Source organism: Ceratosolen solmsi, unplaced genomic scaffold (genome assembly GCF_000503995.2).
Source record: "Ceratosolen solmsi marchali unplaced genomic scaffold, CerSol_1.0 scaffold1, whole genome shotgun sequence".
NCBI classification, from domain to species: domain Eukaryota; kingdom Metazoa; phylum Arthropoda; class Insecta; order Hymenoptera; family Agaonidae; genus Ceratosolen; species Ceratosolen solmsi.
In genome coordinates, this window is record NW_011948415.1 from 14,592 (window position 1) to 33,923 (window position 19,332).

Consider the following 19,332-nt stretch of genomic DNA (forward strand, 5'->3'; position numbering starts at 1 on the left):
CGCTCGTAGGGAGGAGATTGCCGCCGATCCCGTGGACTCCTCCGGCCGTGGATCGATGACTCGTCGTTGCTTGGCCGGCCTCGGCAGCTACCTGCTTCTTGTGCGATGTCTCGTCGATGAGGAAGGACGGGCTTGGAATCTTCTTCAGTACGAGGGTGTTGTTGCGGAATTGGGGCTTTGGCGGTAAGGCAGGAGGTATCTTTGGGTGCTGCGGCCCGATTACCTCGGGTAGGGACTCGATGTCCTCGTAATCAAGATTTTTAGCTATTGTCAGCCCCTTGCAGCCGGACATTTGCAGACACGACTTCTCTTCGATCCTCTCCATGCGCAAGGACGTAGGACTCGTCGTCGGTCGTTCCGATCTGCTTTTTTTCGTTAATCTAAAGAAATAGCGATGTTTTATCGGCAGGCATATCGAGAGCGAATCGCTATTGTTTTTAATATGCATAAAAGCGAAATCCCGTCAACTATCGCTTAATTTATGCAACAGTGTAATTTCTATGATTTGAAATTTAATTCTACTTTTGGCCGTTAATATTATTAAATTGAGACTGGAGGAGAGATTGGAGAGGGCGCGATGATAGTGGCGATGGTCGGGTCGTTAAGGGGCGGGTGGGGGTGGGGGTGGGGGTGGGGTTGGAGAGGCTTTATATCGAGTTAGGTAAACAAGATAGGATATTTTAAATAACGGAAATAAATAAGAAGTACGTTTTTTGCGATAATGTCTCGATACTGCTTGATAATTTTCATGATTGACGAACGATTTTTAAGGCCATATTATTTTGTTTTATTATTCGTTTCACTATATTATTCTGGAATAAGAATGCTTGAACAGCTTGTATTTGAAATTTAGGAGAAAGTTATAGAGAACCTTGCACTTCCGCTGTTTAATTTACGGAAAGGAATAATTTCCATGCTTACGTAGTGAGGCCTGCATCATTCATGGGCTCCTCGACATTTACAAACGGCTCTATAATGATGATTGGCCTTGGTTTCGTCTCGTTCGCATCCTCCTCGAGACGAGATTCTGGATCGAGTGCTGGCTGGATTCGCATACCGAATTCATCTTCCGAATTCGTCGCTTCGAACCCGTCGCTCAATGGCTCGGTCTCCTTACCCTTTCCATCCGATTGCTAAAATGCCATTCGATAATTTTTTTTAGTTATAAGCTTGGCAGTAAGTACGTGGGAAGTGTTGGTGCAACGCGGTAATAACGATTGTCGTTGACCTCGGCGATGCCAGTGCGCATAATCGATCCCCATACCTTTTTGTCCATCCTGTCGAGCGGGGCAGCGGCGCTCGTTGTTTCCGCGCTGCTGCTAATCATCGTCGTCTGAGGCGATTCGTCCGAGTTCCGCCTCTCCATCTCAGAGCCGACGGACTCGATGTCGGAAAGCCTCGCCGGCTGGAAGCGCACAATTTTGCCCCGGTGCTTGAATCTGCGCGGCACCGACAGGATGTTGTTCTCCTCGTCCTCCATGTCGCGCAGGAGAATTTGGTTGACGCACTCGAGGACCGAATTGTGGTTGCTGTTAGGTCGATAGACGCTGTGCCGGAGCATCTCGTCGTTCAGCCGGTCCTCGTCCGGGTCGCTGTACCAATTACCCGACGACTCCTCGTGGCTCTGCTCGTCCGGCTCGATCCTCGTCAATCTCCTGCGCAATGCAAATATCGCTTTATTTCTCATGCAAAATGCTTTTACTTCTAAATGCTATGGTGGGAGATAAAGCGATTAGAGAAAGTGAGATCGGCCCCCCCCCCTCCCAACGTACGGCCAAAGTCAATCGAGAATTGGCAATCAATTATTCACACAAATTGTTCGTAATGACATTGTTTCAATATTTAGGGCAATTAGACCTCGGCATCCCTTATTAAATCGACACATAGATCATGTAAAATATTAATACGATTAATGGCAATAGCGTTCGCGATGCATTTAATTAGGCTTTACGCGCGTTTTCCGAACGCTTTCGGCCTCTCTCACTCGCATTGAAAATAAACAGCATTTTGGATTACTTGCTCGGAGCTTCTTATACGCACATCTCAACGTTATTGTTGCTGCGGTCATCGGTGATGGCGTTGGCGTTCACACCCGCGATGATATTCCTCGCATTGTTCTCGTCGCAGCGCGCGTTCTCGTAGATCGGCTCGTCCTCGTCGGAGGCGTAGTTGCAGTCGAGGCCGTCATCTTTGCTCTCGGACCTCGCGATCGTCTTCTGCCTCTCGTCGAGGATGACCATTGTGACCTCGGTCTCGCTGTCGGTCATGACGATCGTCGGTGTGCAGCGGCTGCTGGACTTGTTGAGGGTCGAGCCCGGTGAGACGTCGGTCGACTCGCCCTCGCAGAAGCCTTCGGTGCTGAGTAGCGAAGGACTGCCGTCGGTCGTCGTCGTTATGATCGAGGCATCCGTGTTCTCGCTCGAGGTCAGGCTCGTCTTCGAGATATCACTGCCCGCGAAGCTGTGCGTCTTCCGGATGTTCGTGCTTGGATGACCGGACTCGCCGTCCAAGCCCTCATTAAGCTTCGTTATTATCTCGCATTTCAACTTCTGGATATCCTTGCTCAGACCGCTATCGTGCTCCTGTAAAAGGCTTTGTATTAGCGCACGATTGCCGGGGGGGGGGGGTGAGGCTCGTTCAAGCGTAAAGCAGCTGCATGTACGACGGGCCTTCGGTTTATTGGGGACCAAGTGCTCGTAATTAAACGGGTGGATCGTGTGCCTCGATTCTTTCCTGGGTTCATTACGGTTGTTCGATGCACGTGTTCTATAGCTCAATGATGATCGATGGAAATGCGAATTGGGCATTAAAATTTTCGCTCAAAGAGTTGGAAAGTAGTTTTAGTGTATTGTACGTAAAAAAGTAAGACACGACTTAGAGCATTAGATTTTCTAATAAGTCCTCGAACGAAAAAAGAGATGTCACCTACCTATCTGAAAAACTAACTTTTTTTTTAAAATAATTATATTGAATTAATTACAGCACCGATGTTTTACCGTTTATAATTATAAATATTTGAGTTTGAAATTATTATATATTATCTGATAATAAATTCAAGTAACTGTATTTTCCTTTAATAGCAATTATTATATTCATGATAATATCATTAAAATGTCTTTTCTACGCTTTAATTTAACTGTAAATTACAAACTACAAATTACAAATACAAACTGTACGTCGGTTAGTAAATAGAAATAAATTTTATTTAAATTATCATTAAAGCGATTAGAGATTGTTCCTACAGGGGTAATGTTTTAATATCTACATGTGCTGCTTGACAACATTTATAGAATATTTATAAATTAAATTTATAGGCAATTTAATTGACCAATTTAACTATCATGGATAATACGGTAATGTTTATGTTGGAAGAAAATGATTAAATACACTTAACTTAGAAAATGTAAATAAAGAAAGAGAAAAAATAATATACTAAGTATAATATAACTGTTTACTGTAATTTAAATACAAATATATATATTGTCTTGGTAATGCAAAGAAATTATTTTCTCAGAGTATTTGTTCCAATCATTATAAGTTAAACTTATAATAAGTAATAATAAGTATAAAACATAATATCAAAAAATTTTTTTACTCAAAATATAAAATCGAAAGTTTTTGGATGAAAATTAAAAAATAATGTTAAGAAATTAATAATAAAAATATTCCAATAGTGTGAAATAAAATGTACGGTCATTATTAGAAATTATCTAATTAGTATTTGTAATAGCATATTTTTTTATGAAATAACACGTTACAACTTTAAAAGCTTGAAAGTTGTTGAATTTTTATTAGACTTAGTCGATTGTTTTGTTACTAGTTAAGAAATCGAGTTCGCATAAATAATTCAATATACAATATCAGTTACCAGTTATCAGTTACTTGTCAAATCAATAAGTCGTATATAGAATCGTTAAAAGTAAAAGTTCTAGCAAACGAATGTTAATATAAAAAGCATTTTTCCGATAAACGATAAGATAAAAAAAATTTCAAATGGATTTATTTATGATACAATGGATGGTCCGAATTTTTAAAGTGGTCTTTTATGTTTTAAACATTACCGGTACACGAGCATTCGAAGATTTTGTGTTACATTATCCATCCACTCAAATCAACCGATAATTGTTTATTATGAAAATTGCTTATCTCGCTCTTTGCGATGGCTGTTCTTACATTGCAATAATATAATATACGTTACAAAAGAAATGTGCAGTCATCGTCGTCATCGCAAATTACGGGGGCGGGGTGGGGAGGGGGGCAACGACAACGACGACGACGAGAACGAGGACGACAAAGCGTGCGTATTCTATACGACTAAAGTCGATTTGCATTACACGGCTCGATATAATTACATCATTATGCCCATATCAAGATCGAATTAGAAAATTCGTATCTGACGGAAAGTCATAAAGCAAGTGCCAATCTAAGCTCGAACCTCGTCGCCTTCGCCGTCGGTTCGTGGTAGTGGAATAGTAGAAGTTGCTAAAAAGGTAAAACCGCTCCAGCAGGTCGGTCTAGTCGCGAGCAGACGCACTTCTAGCTTACCTGGAAGTCCGAGGCCTCGAAAGAGGGCGGATCCTCGGTCTCGGCCTTGTCGATGACCTCGGCAGCTCCGGTGCAGCGGCTCTGGTCGCGCTTGCCCTTGATGTAGCTCTTGGTATAGCGCCTGAGTCGCGCGATCTCGAGTTGCTGGTTCCTTATGACGTTGTCCTTCTCGCAGAGCAGCTGTCTGATGGACTTTTGCTCCTGCTTGAGTCTCGACTCGAGAACGAGAAGCGCGCGCAGAATGCGCGACAGCTGCTGGTCCCGCAGAAGACGCTCGCGCTCGTGGTCCGCGCTGAGGCCGTCGAGCTCGCGCACCAGCTCGCGGCAGCGTCGGGTCGCCGCCCGCAGCGAGTCCTCGGTGCGCGCCACCTCCTGGCGCAGGCCTCGCACCTGCGACTCCATCTGAAAACGAGCCAATAATAGAGAGAGAGAGAGAGAGAGAGAGAGAGAGAGAGAGAGCGTGGTTGGGACGTATCGCGCGCGAGGGCCAAGGTAGGTACGCTAACGGTAAACAAGGAGCGCACGAGCCTTCTCTCTTTCGTAATCACGCACGCTTCTAGAACGTCGACTGTCATCGGCGCCGATTTTCACCTACTCGACGTTCTTTGCGCGTCCGTTTCGCGATCGTGAGTTTGGAGCAACGGGAGATGGGAGGAGGTGGTTGGGTTACGGGATACTTCGCCCGATAGCCAATCTCGTCTTAAGCCATAATTTCGGGGGATAAGGTGTACGCGAGCGTATAATGGGAAATGGCTTTTGTCCTTTACGACGATGTATAAACGCTCACGCGCACGCGCGCGGCCTTTTAACCGTACACTCGTGCATTGACAATGATAACAAAAGGAATACAATGCATCGAATGATCGACTTGATTATTCGTACGGGGCAACAGACGCCGTGCGCCATTGATATTGGATTAGAGATTAATTTGAAAAATATTTGCCGCGGGACGTCGGGTTTGTCTGGTATTGTGGTAATGTTACGATAAGAAGCATGCGTAGTCGTGTCATTTTTGTACAGAATTTATATTGAAAATCAATTTGTCGAAGAATTTTAATTATAATCTTAAGCAAAGCATAATTACTATTATTAATATTTTATCAACATGGTTTTAACTTTTCAATGTTAGTTGAGAGGCTACATCATCTAATAATGACACGCGTCATTAAACCGGTTAATTATGGGAGAAATTGCTCGCGAAGAAGTTAATAATTTTAAATAATAAAATTTTCTTCCAACTAATGCAAGAAGAAGAAGAACAAGAAGAAGAACAAGAAGAAGAAGAAGAAGAAGAAGAACAAGAAGAAGAAGAAGAAGAAGAAGAAGAAGAAGAAGAAGAAGAAGAAGAAGAAGAAGAAGAGGAGGAAGAAGTACACGGGCGAGGTAACAAATGAGCTTCATTAATAACTCGGCGGGTGATAGAAGCGATGTCGAAATTTGAATAAACAAAGATGGTCATCCCAACAGTTGTACCAATGTGATGAATCGTTGTCGTAGTGCCAGCCAACGCGTCGTTAATGTTTTCAGAGTCTTAACAAATATCATCGCCCGCTCATCCAGCCACATTGATTATATCCTGCGATAAAATCTCGTTTCCCTTCCAACTTCAATTTTCTCCCGACGGACGTGAAATAGACAAGAGGCAATGCGGCATAAATGCCCAGGAGCAATACAAGGCAACTTTGGTGCTTTATGGTTCGAGCGCAGGAAGGAGTCGCGGCTCCGGGTGACAGCACCCTGAGAGCATCCTTTTGTGCTCCCGGTAACGATCCATCGCCGCCGCCACCGCGAAGAGTACGGGGCCCGGAGAGAATAAGACCTCGTGAGCGGTTGGCTGACCTCCTATCCGGTCCCTAGGCTGCCCCCTCGCGGCGTAAAAAAATCGTTGGTCAAGAATGGTGAAAGTAGCGCCGAGTAGTCGGAGCAGACACACTTTTCGGCCGGTGCGCCACTTCGTCGTGGCTTCCACGACTTGGGTATACCGACTCGCCTCCGTCGGCCCTATCCTATTCCATATCCGCTAGATGTTGGGTGGTTGTGTGGGCTTATTAGACAGATAACGCGGGCGCGCAGGACGTTCCTCTGCGAATGCCTAAGAAGATCTTCTTTTGCTTTGGTGCTACGATTGTGCTAAGAAGGACGTTTTGATTGGGGCAAAGGCGATCGAACTCTTTTTCCAAAGCGCTCAACGAGAATGAAGTAATAGCAGACGTTGTGCACGAAATAGCGGATTTGCTGCTGTAATTCAGTCAAATTTTCCGAACTTTGTGAAATAAGATAGCTACGTTAAATCCAACGTTCTCCTTTTATTCTTGAAAACCTTCAGTACTAATAAGTTTTATATAGGAAAAACCAAAAAAAAAAAAAAAAAAAAAAAATCAACTCTTAATTGATTTTTTCAAGTAAAAATCTTTGGGCGAGCCTTTCTTATATTGTATTAAGATATTGTGAAAATTGACAACTTAAGTATGCAAAGCAGAGATTAAAAATTTTACAATTGGTTTTAAATTCCAATGTTGTTTTGTTAGCTATAAAACATAGCAGGCTATCAAGATATTATTAATGAAAAAAAATATAGTCGTCCCTGATTTTTTTTTTTTTTTTATAATATATACGTTCTTAACAATTATCTGAAACACTATAATAGAATTATTTCTTCAAGCATATCCATTGGGTATTTATGTTTAATTCAATACTCGTAATAATGTTTGCTTATAATAGATTTGTTAATAATTATTAACTTACTTAACTTTTACTAAGACTATTTTTAAATAGATGATTTGCTGACAATTATCATATTTAAAAATGTTTGGATTATGTTCACGTTTATAAATACGTTTATCCTTAAAATTACTGTCAAGCGTAATGTTTTGGTCTTCAAATTTTTCTTATACAACCTAGGAAACCTTAAAAATAGAAGAATTTTCTGAATAGTTTTCTAAATCGTTGGAGCGCGAGTAATTACCTTGAAAATTACCAAGTTAGAGAGAGAGAGAGAGAGAGTGAGCGAGCGAGCGAGCGAGAGAAGGGCGGGAGGGAGAGTGACTTGATGTGAGAGGGACTAGTCAGTAATGGCGGCGGTATGGGGAGAGGGGCAAGGAACAGTTAACACGATAGTAGACTTAAAGGGAAAACAACCTTTGGCAGGTGCAGGTACATTAGCCGTGAGAGAAGACGAAATTTAACTGTTGACGACCGTTGAGGCGTGCGAAAATTCACAGAAGCAGAGGAAAATTTGTCTTTGTCGTTGGACTAACGTCGCACAAACAGGCACAAGCATTTTATCCGGGAGGTAGACTTTTGCCGTCGAATTTGCGTTGAACTAACCAATTTACACAATAAGTAACTGTTGGGCATATCAATACGGTATAATAATTATAGAAGTAAACAAAATGGAATTTACATAATAGTTTAATTTGTCTAACTTGATTCATCCATATTGTTATATCATTAATGAGATAACGTGCAAAAATAAGTAAGTAAAGTATTTAAGTAAGTCATTGTGTGCAATATTTGAAAATAATTATAGCCTCGGCCGATTGGCGAGTACTGTTAAATTATACAACAGCAGTTGCACCGAGAATTTCGGAGTTGGTTATTGTAACGTAATTTTGATCAAATAACAATTATGCGAGTTATTATAATGAAATACTTCGCCGAAACGTTTATTTAGCTCTGAAAACTTCATTTATGCTTATTGACAACTTTAAAGAACGACGTATTCAAGTTCAATGCTAATTTCAAAAAATAAATCAAGGTTATCGATTAAAAATAAATTTTATATAACTTCCACAATGGGTCTATGCAGTCCAACGAATTCTTTAAAGCTAAATTTACTTCAGAATAATCTGAAACCTGTACTTCCATTAATTCTTTCATCATAATACGTTGTTACGTCATTACCCGCGCACATACTTACTTGTCCCACCCCATTTACTCCGCCTGTCTCTTTGGCATGTAAATTAGATTCAGTGCAGTAAGAACACTACGGAAGTTTTCTTCATTTGCAGTCGAGCGATGACATCTCGCATACCTTTGGCTCTATCGCGAATCGTATTTCGTATTTCGTAATTGCAGAGTAGTCGCGAGGCTGCAATTACCGCGAGGGTGGGAGGTGGAGCTTTCAAGTGCAGCCGCCGAGTGCACGGGAGCGTATTTTCGAAAATGTGATATGCGCCTAAAAGCACCGAAGGTGAGCAGAGCTTTGTAATTTGCGGCTTGTTAGAATTGACGAAACAAAAGTAAGTCGAGTGAGACGGTGATTCCGAAAACAACGATTAGATATGCATATCCGTTTGGAGGACGAAGATGGATTGTGGTAGTTGGTAACGAGCTATTCAGTTCATTTTTAAAATTATCAGTAATTGCAGCTATTGAGTTAATCGTACTTGCTTAAACATCTATCTTTTTCGATTAATTCGCATTAGATTGTGGCTTTGTCAATGTCGCTAAACACATTTTATGAAAAGATTCTTTAATGCTTATACACGCACAAGCCTGTTGTTATATTACATAATATTTATCAACGAAATAATAAAATCAATTATTTATTATTAAATTGTTTGTTTTTCCAGTAATTTTACCAATCAGATAACTCATATACTTAATTTTCTTTTCTAAATAATTTTTGTTGTTAAGACTGTTTTAACTAATTATTATTATTATTTTTTTTTTTTTTTTTTTTTTTTATACTTTTTTAATTATATTGATTTTTGTCAGTATAATTATGGATCTTCATCATCTTGAATTTATGTAGCAGTGTATAAGAGTATATAAGATAAGAGATAAGAGTTGATTTTACTTAAGATATTATTTGTTCCGTTAACCAATACTTATCGAACGTATTTGAAAAAGAAAAAATTTCAAAATACATAGAACAAACCGATAATTATGGCAATTTTCATCAATCTTTGCTAAAGATGTTATTATATCTTGAAGCATTTAGGGTCGATAACAATAAGCATTTGATCTATTTAAAGTCGTTTAAACATAAGCAATAAACTTCAATAATTATTTAAATGAAAAATATTTTTTATTTAATTTAAAAATGTAGAATTTTGTGAGAATAAATAATAAAATTTGAGCTTCATTGAAAAAAACAAAATAGCAAAAAGAACTTACGTTCATGCGTATTTCATATCAACAAAATTATGCAAAATAAATTTATCATTCTTATTTTAAATACAGCTTGATAAATGAAAATTTACTCAAGTGTTTATTATAAGTTTATGTTAAAAATTAAAAAATGAAAGTATCTTACGTATGGTATAAGTTTGTTCAGTAACTGTGATTTTCTAGTGGAAATATTTTGACAGACCGAGATAATAACTTTCATTCGTAACGTTCCCAATTAACGTTAAGAATGAAATTATTAATAATTAAACATTACGGTTTAATAATTCACCAAACATCTTACAATAAAGACTTTTCTTTTTTCTATTTTAAGTATTAATTATGTATTACGTTCATTAAATTTCCTACTCGATGTGCATTATATATATATATATATATATATATCAACAAATACACATAAATAAAGGTGAAGCAGGTAGAAAGTGAAAAATAAAAGCAGAAAATTCCAATTACTTAATTACAATGCTATGAATATATTTAAAAAAATATAAATCTTGTATAAATTGTATACAATTGCTAACATCTAATCAACGTATTTACATAAATATTTTAACGTACAGTCTAGTATATAAAATTGATATTATTTAAATTATTTAATATTCATAATAATAATTACATAGAATTTAATATTTGAATTATGCTTATTAATTATATGTAGGCTCATATTATTTAATATTTATATTAAAATTTATCAGAAAATTATATGTATTTGTATAATATTTCATGCAATATTAGAAAAACTTTTGTATTTTCGATTGTCTTTTAAAAAAAAATATTCTGCGAATAATATTAATTGAAAAATATTATTATTATACCTGTAATAAAATTAAATAAAAGATGCAAATTCAATTCTACATTCAATTTGTCTTAATGAAATGAAAGCCTAATTTGTCACGGAATTTATATAAATAATATTATCATTTTTTCTTCAATGGTTGATTCAAAATTATCTTATTGTTATTATTTCATTATCTTATAATAATTAATTGTGCTTAATAAGATAGGACGACAATAATGCAATCAGAGCTAAATGTGATTAAAATAACAAAGTCTGTTGGTAATAAAAGCTATGCATTTAGTATGTTGTTTGAAAAGAGAAAGTCACGTTGATGGTTGAAATAAATTCTTTGGAATATTCGCCACTCTTCGTGCTTATCAACACTTGCTATACAAATAAATAATAATGAAAACTGTGTTTTAAATAATTTTTCAATTTACTAATTCATTCAAGGAAATAAAAAATTTCTAAAATCACAGCCACACAATATACTCTCGCCACACAAGCGATAAAATATTTTTTTTATTCTTTCTTAATTTTCTTTATTAGTTGATTTTTTTTAACATAATCTTCTTCTCTTTGTACACACAAACACGCGCCACATAGTATTTATTAAGTACTCACACTATTAAACGTACTCGTCGTTATTAATACAGTAAATTGTATAAATGATTAGGTAATAGTGGTGTTTTTTTTTTTTTTTTTTTTTTTTTTTTTTTTTAATAGGTGTATGTAGTATCAACATAAAAAGCTTTTAATCGTATGCATATTTGCCGTACAATTCTTATCGATGGTCATGTTTCAAAGAGCTATTAAAGAATATACGACCATTTGTTAGGATAATATTATGGTATCTTTGGCTACTTATGATTTACTTCATTATTCCCTAATGAAGTCATCTTACATTTTGGCGAATCGACCTTGATATTCCAAATTATGCGCTCACGTTTGCCACTGACGTCAATGGGACACGTTACCGTGAAACTTTTTCTCATTTCGCTTTTACGTCCGTCGTCAAAAAATAATCCAAATTTTCATGGGATTCAGGTGTAGCGTGGTGTTGTCGATGGGTGTTATAATTTATCAGATGTTGCCTTAGTGCAGTTGTAGTTGCTATTGAAATTAGGTGGGTTTGAAATGCAGTGACGTTTGACAATTTCATAGTTAATCTCGTAAATTAAAAGGGTATTTTTCTTTATTCGATAAATTAATAATTGTCGAAATCGAAATTCGCTAAAATTAAGATCGAACAAAAGAGAATGTCATTAGAGCGAAAGAAGAATTATGTTTTAATACATAGAAATGACCCTTTACAATTCGTATTAATAATACATCAATTATTGTTTCGTATTTACGAAAATATTACTTAATTATTAAACTCGATACTTAAAGTTTTAATAGAGTAGTTGGAACATAATATAGAATTTGCTAATACACAATTATAATAAAAATATGTATTATGAAATCGAGACTTGGTGATCCCTGCAGCATCCACCCAGAGCATATTTTAATTGCGAAATAAGCTAGTGTTGTGTTTTTAAACGTACCAATTGTTTATTATATTATCAAACGAAACTCATGATCTCTGCAGTGTCAAAAGATCGTGCTGAATAACGAACGATTTATGATTTAAAGCTTAGATCGATCAAATTCTATTGTACAGGTATCGTTGAATTGCATTCGTTTACTATTTGTGTCTCTTAGCACACCTTTACTTATATAATTTATTTATCCGTATTTTTGAATTCATCATAATTAATGCATACGACATTTCATTATGTTAAAATATCCAGCATTATTGATTAAGACGTTTTAGTTGCATATAATTATTAAGAGATAATTATTAAATGGCATCTCCGTATGAATAGGTAATTGAAACTGTACACATCAGTTGCGTACCATATTTCAAAATTATTGACAGATTAATTTATAAACAGGTTCAAATTTAAATAAAAACTATAAAAATGATTACTGTACTCTTGCTGTATTTCAATAAAATTGTCATTAATCGATTTAAATTTACTTGCGTAAATTCACAAGGTTATATAAATTCAGTATACAAAAAAAAAAAATTGTAACGCTTGATTTGATAATCTATTAATTTGATTCACATTATTCACATATCTATAAATATAATCAAATTAGATATTAAAATTAATTTACAATTTAAGCATCTCCATTGAAATATTAAGCATTGAAGTACTAGAATTCAATTATTAGCTCTTTCGTGTCGAAACGGTTTATTAGCAACAACAACAACAACAACAACAAAAAAAAAAAAAAGGAAAAGAGAGAATATTCATATATGAATCATTAGGATTATATCCATTATCCACTGATCCATTTTTCTTGATCAAGAGGAAAATTCTATTCGCTTGTTAACCTTTAAAAACCTCTCGAACCCTTTTTTTACAGCAGCACTGCGCGTATAAGGAAAAAGACTAAATTTACATAATTAAGACGATCGTCAAGATCGTTCTCACGCATTCGACTCTCAGAATAAGCACACACAATGAAAAAGTGTAAATATTAAATTGTCCGTTTATAATCTCATTACAAAGATTCCTTCGAAGATTGGCCCTTGGAAGGGCAGTAGCGTTCTCGTGCTCGCGCAAAGAGCGCAAAGAGTGAATCGGTCTCTATCACCGCCGATCCAAATATTTAGGGCAGATCGAGAGATAGATACGTCGATCGGATAAGCTATTTAATCGCGTAAACGTTGGCTCTTCGACGTCGCGACGACGCCCGTCATCGTTACGGATTTCCGCGACACTAAGTGACAATACGGCGCCGCACCAATTGTCGGTTCTGACGCAATTCCAATTCACGCGATGCCCTTCCCAAATGAAGTCCAGCGTCCCACTTTGGCTCCACGGTGAGTATTTTTCTATCAAGGACACGTGCGAACGCCTGCATTTTCATTTGCTCGAAGCGGCGTTGAAGAAAGTCAAGCGCTCGCTCGCCTCTCCGCACGAGATTGCGGAATTTGCTGGCGCCACTTTCATAGCTGGTATCTCGATTCGATCGCCACGATATCGGTCATTGATGATATTTAAATACCACGACGTTTGGAAATACTTAGATAATGGCAGCGGGACGCTACGAAAGTAAAACCATCTATTTTATTTGGAAGCTCTTTTCTTTATTGATTGTAACGTACGAAGCTTAACAACAACAAAAGTTTTATAAAAAGTGCAACTGCAATAGTAACCACAATAACAATAATGATGAAAGTAATGTTAAGAAAATAGTATAATATGATTTTTATTATAAATTAATGACATCGATAATAATATATATATATATATATATATATATATATATATATAATTAGTGTTTTTAATTAGTATTCAATTATAAAGAGTAATTATGCAGGCACACATTACTAGTGCGATTGTTTATGCAACGATATAGCACTCGTTTCATTAGTCTAACAAATGTATCTAATACTAGTAAATTAGTTGCTCAGAAGTAATTAATTTGAGAAATCTCTTCTACGTGCAGTGTCGGAGTTTGTTATAAACGTCTAACCATAGAAGGAGACTGTACGTTACAGCAGTTGGCGAAAAAATTACCCAACTTGCGACTTGTCCCGAATTTTCCCGAAAATAAAACAAGAAATTCTCGTTCGGCCGTTAACGCGCCAGGATCCTGCGAAAATTGCGATCGTTACACCCACGCAACCAAACAAAAAAAAAATAAAGTATGCTTAAAGGTAAAGGCTGATGGGATTACGACACCGCAGCCACTTTTGCCATCACCACCACTTTAATATACGAATTGCGCTCTTACACGTGAGTTTCTCTCTATCTCTCTCGCTCCCTTCTCTATCCTCACCTTCCCCCGCTCCAAACCCCCCTCCCCCTCCTCCCCCCTCCGTCTTGCCGAGTGCTCGGATGTCTCGCGCGCTCTCGGGGCAATTTCGCGGTGTTACATCAGCCGTCGACGGGCCGTGGAGTAACCTCTTACGGGCACCTTCTCCGGCAATTTAAATGCTCTTCACGGGAAGAGGTCGTCCAGGATTATACGGGTGCTTGTCGCGTAATGCCCCGACCAATACCGCAATATAAATGAGCGGCGCGAACGTTTGGCTTTTAAACGACCGCGCGAAGGAAGCTCGCTCGCTAGCCTCCTCCTACCCCACCCCCCCCCCCCCCCCCCCCCCCCCCCCCCAATCCGCCCTCATTTAACGAGGGATTGATCTTCCCAATTACGCCAAAGCCCCGATAATCTATGATTGCCCGCCTGCTGTTTGTGGAATTTTCAACCTACCGTTGTTGCTCCCTTCACGGCCCTCTTTTGTAATCGGTAAAGTGCATTCTCGAGTATCGAGATGCCGGAGAGATTGCGGATGAGACTGGCATCGAATTTGAGAGTCAAATTTTATCTCGGAGTATCTGTCGGAGACACCGATATATTTTACAAATGCCCTATCGTACTTTAGAATATGAGTGGGTTAATTCGATAGAAGGACGAATTATTAGGTAAAACTCGTTAATTGGTCATTTATTCGGAATCTTCGATATTTATAATAATAATCGGTACGCGCTGGGTATGTCGTGGTATACGATATTACTATACAATTATAATTGAGCGAATTAACGATGTATAATAGCGTTACTTGTATTATGAAGCTCTTGGAGTTCGATTATGCGTTGTACGAAGCTTTAAATCAATATTTAAATCAATATTTAGTGCTCCAAAGGAACGATCGCGATCGCGTTGGTACGATAAATTTTTCAAACGATAATATTAGTAATATTTCTGGCAGTCGATGTCAGAAGTAATGTCAGTAAAAACTTTTTCCACTATTAAAATGAGAGGAAAATTGTTGCACTCGCGTTCCTCTCTGCACACGTATTGGCGTTCAAGAATATTAGTTGGCTATTATCTTAACATTGACCTCCAGTGGATATTACCGTCCTTGGCTTCCAATTTATTTCATAAAGATTAAAAAGCCAGCACGATGCACAGAGTACCACGATCGAGCAACAAAATAATCTTTTATTCGAATACGAGTGAATCTTAAAACGGAGAAGGTAAGCGCTTGTTCCTCGAATCGCCCCATTAATAATCCAATCAACTCCAAGCAAATAAATCCAACTCACCGTTAAAGATTCCACCTCGATTTCACAGACATTCTGTACGAAAAGCTCATCGGAGAAACGAACGACGAGGAATGGCTCTTTTTTTTTAAGGACGCGGTCAAGTCCTCTCGAGACCTCGAACTTCGAAAATGCTGGAAGACAACAGATGATGCGGCTCAACGGCCGTACTCGGAATTACGGCACACTCGCGCACAACCGTCGGCCACTGGAAGAAAAAACTCTCCTCGGCTTCCTCCCCCCCCCCCCCCCCCCCGGCCCGCTGAAGAGGCTCAAGAGGCTCACCCTACTTCGGCCAATCCTACATTCCCGCGCGAGCGTCCCAATGACACAGTGAAAGCCCTAGCCGGTGTCCCCTCATCGAGCGAGAATTTTCCCGACTGGCGAACGTACCTCCTCGAGGAAGCGCACCTTCGGCGCTCGCGCACGACTGACGCCGCCGTTCGAGAAGAAAAAAGAAAGAAGACGACGGGCCCCTCGGCGGGACGGGGTGGGGCGCGTCGACTCAGCCGTCATGGGGCTGGCGGGACGGGAGGGGTAGGAGGAGGCGGCTGTCGGAGGGTGGGAGACGAGAAGGAGGGATCGAGAGCGCGTGCGCAGTGCGACCTTCGGCTCGGGAGGTTCGCGGACAGACTGGTCAGTCTGGTGTCCGGTCGGTTGGTCGCTCGCTCGTGTCCGCTGCCCGACGACGGGGACCGGGAGTTTCGAAGGAGCGCGTCGTGGAAGGGGCAAGCCAAAAGGCGCCGGCCGGTAGGGAGAGGGACGGCGGCTTGCCCCTCTTACGCTTGCACGACGAGCGCTGCCGAGTCCGGCGGGGCCTTGCCTCTGGACCACGAAAACTCGATGGATCCGGGGATGAGGTGGGCCGGTGGGAAGGGATTCTAGCTCGGTGGATGGGGGACGCGACCGGCCGCGGGTGCGATTTTACCTGATTTGCGAATGAGACGTAGAGAGCGGATGCGGCGCGGTTAGTAGTCGGTTGCTTCATTGGAGCTCGAGCGGCAATCTGAAATTTCGAGGCGCTTTCGTTAGGAAATTGCTGGCGAGGATGGCTCAAGCGCAAACGCGCACACGACTCTTCCTATTGCCCTCTAGTTCGTTATTAACTTCTTGGATGAATTATTTTAATGCTTTAGAGGAAATTAAATAGTACGAGGCTGGGGCTGACTTTGTTGTTTGCCAATTCATTCAAGGGTTATAATAATGGCATTTATGATTTGTCTGGGATAGCGTGCCGTATGTACGTTCATTCTGCACTACCGATTTTTCTTATCTGGCGAATATTTTTCAGTATTATTAAGCATCGACGGTAGCGGATTTTGAGATTTAATATTTGAAGGCGAGAGATTCGATTTTAGGTGATAAAGTGTGGTTGAGTGTTAAAAATTACGATTTATTTCGAATAGGATAATAATACATTGGTAGATCATCGATAACTACATTACATTACATATTTAATAGAATAACTAGAAATGAGTTATACCCAATTGACTTTTTGCATATAAGATGCGATGGTCCGAGCACAACGTTATTATCGAACGAATATTTGAGCTGGTTGGCGACTCGTATGATTATTAAAAGAGAAATTTATAAAATTTGTAGTTTCGGAATTTCCTTTTGTCTTTGTTTGTTTCTTTTTTTGTTTTTTGTTTTGTATTTTGTTTGTTTGTTTTTTTTTTTATTATTATTAAGAAAAAATTATATCAAATAAGACCAATTAAATTTACGAAAATAAATGTATGCTTACGTAGAAACATTTAACACAACGCGATTAAAATCGCAAGATAGGGAAAAATTATTTTTGCACAAAAGAATCAAATCAGTCATTAAAAATAAAATTAAAACTTTTCCTTTCACGTCAATGGGAGCATCTTGATTTTTGCACGTTTTCTCAATGCTCTTAATACCTTTTCAATCTTGATCAGTACTCGGCTTCAAAAATTCAAGCGAGTCTCGAAGTGCCAATGTTGAATAGAACGTAAGAAAAAACGAGTGAACAAAACATAAATTAAGAATAAGGTGCAGCGAATAAAGGGTATGTAGCAAGGACAGAAAATAAGGTACAGCGTTACAGCAAAAATAGAGGAAATTGAACAGAAAGAAACGGAAGAACACGACTCGCTACGTGTTAATAGATTAGACGGAAGGAATGAGATGGTAGAATGGCGGGGGAGGGAGAGGGGGGGGCGACGCCGGCGGCGGCGGCGGCACAGAAACGTGGTGTGCGTTTGTCAGCAAAGAGAAAGAAAGAGTAAAGAAAAATAATGTTGCACAAGAGACGGTGAAACGCAGAGTACAAGGCAAAATAATCAGAAAAAAAGCGAAGCAGAGAAAGAGAGGGAATTTGCAAAGGAATTGGCGAGACGGAGAGGGGAAGGAGCGAGGCCGTAGAGGGGGAAGAGAGATTGTTTATTCGCTGCAGGGACGAACGTGGGAGCGAGCTGCGTTCATATACAATACGACTTGCCGCGCGTAACAGACCTTAAACAGGTGAAAAATGAAGATCGAGAAGGGACATCGAGATCTTATACACGTCCTTGTTTCGCATCCCTCTCGTGAGTCGAGTCGAGCGATCCACGTCTGCATGCCAGCATTTTTATAGAAATCATAAGGACTTTGTAAAATAAAAACGGAATAATTGCCATTGTTATTGTTTTTATTTAAGGGTTTGGGGGCTGTTGCTATGTGACTAGTTTGTTATTATTTTTTAAGCAACAATTTTACTTCTTATTATCGTTAGGGTTTATGAGTTGTAAATATGTAGCAGTGACGCCCGTAATTTATTAGATAAATAATCTAAGAATTTGTTGACTTGGCACTGAAGCGTTTAGAGGCCATTACGTTATGTCGAACAATTTCGTTGAAGAAAAAGACAGTGGAGTAGATGAACTTTAAAGAACTAATTTTTTTGCATTAATACGTATTCGTAAATTTCATAGAAGAAAATAAGGATTCTACGTGTTCATTAAATATTATTTGCTTTTGAAGTTAAGAAGATTGATTAAAAAGAAACCACAATTTTCATTAAGCCTGAAAATCCTTGGAAATATATATAAGATATAAAAGATATGAAGATATATATATAATTTATATAAGAATATAAAAGATCATTATCCGTATCGAAGAAAGTTGTGAAATCTCAAGTCGAACCTTCAGTCAAAGCAAACACAAATTCCGTTTTTTTTTAATAGATAAATTTTCATAATTTTATATTGATAAGCCATTGCCTACTTTATTAAATACTTATGTCTATGTTATATTTTATTACTTCTTATTTATTTATTGATTTTATTTATGAAAAATTAATAGAATTTTATAAATCCTAATAGAATTAAAGTAGATGATTTTTTGGAAAGTAAAGTCAAGCATAAAATAAGGGAAAATTTCATTAAGCGTAGACGAAAATATGAATATCATCTATAATATTAAGAATATATAATTATTATCGTAGTGTAATTTGACAATAAAGTTCATAAAGCAAAAAGTTGATATAATGTAATGTTAAGTAAAGATTTTAAATTGCATAATAAACGCGTGCTTACGCCAGCATATGTGTAATTACAAAAGTTAAAAATCGTTTTGTGCCTTGTATTAATTCATCCTGACTCGATTAAATAAGGAATGTTATGCTCTCGAATACTTAGCAAGTATGAAATGGAGAACGCGACAATGTCTTTCTTTACCTACACAATTTTTTCTACGTACACGAGTGTGCATTTCAAATTCACGATAAAATCTAATAAGTTATCTACGTGCAGCGCAATGTAGCAG

At 38.3% G+C, this 19,332-nt stretch overlaps 1 protein-coding gene across 1 annotated transcript in view; it reads right to left on the minus strand.

Annotated features, from left to right (window-relative positions):
• LOC105368518 (uncharacterized) overlaps positions 1-19,332 on the minus strand; it is a 64,980-nt gene that overhangs the window by 1,353 nt on the left and 44,295 nt on the right. Inside the window, exons 2-6 of the mRNA XM_011507532.1 lie at positions 4,546-4,947; positions 2,041-2,582; positions 1,265-1,655; positions 922-1,133; positions 1-380 (exon numbers count right to left, since the gene is read on the minus strand). The exon at positions 1-380 is cut by the window's left edge and continues 255 nt beyond it. Coding sequence (XP_011505834.1) covers positions 1-380; positions 922-1,133; positions 1,265-1,655; positions 2,041-2,582; positions 4,546-4,947 — 1,927 coding nt within the window. The remainder of the gene's footprint in view (positions 381-921; positions 1,134-1,264; positions 1,656-2,040; positions 2,583-4,545; positions 4,948-19,332) is intronic.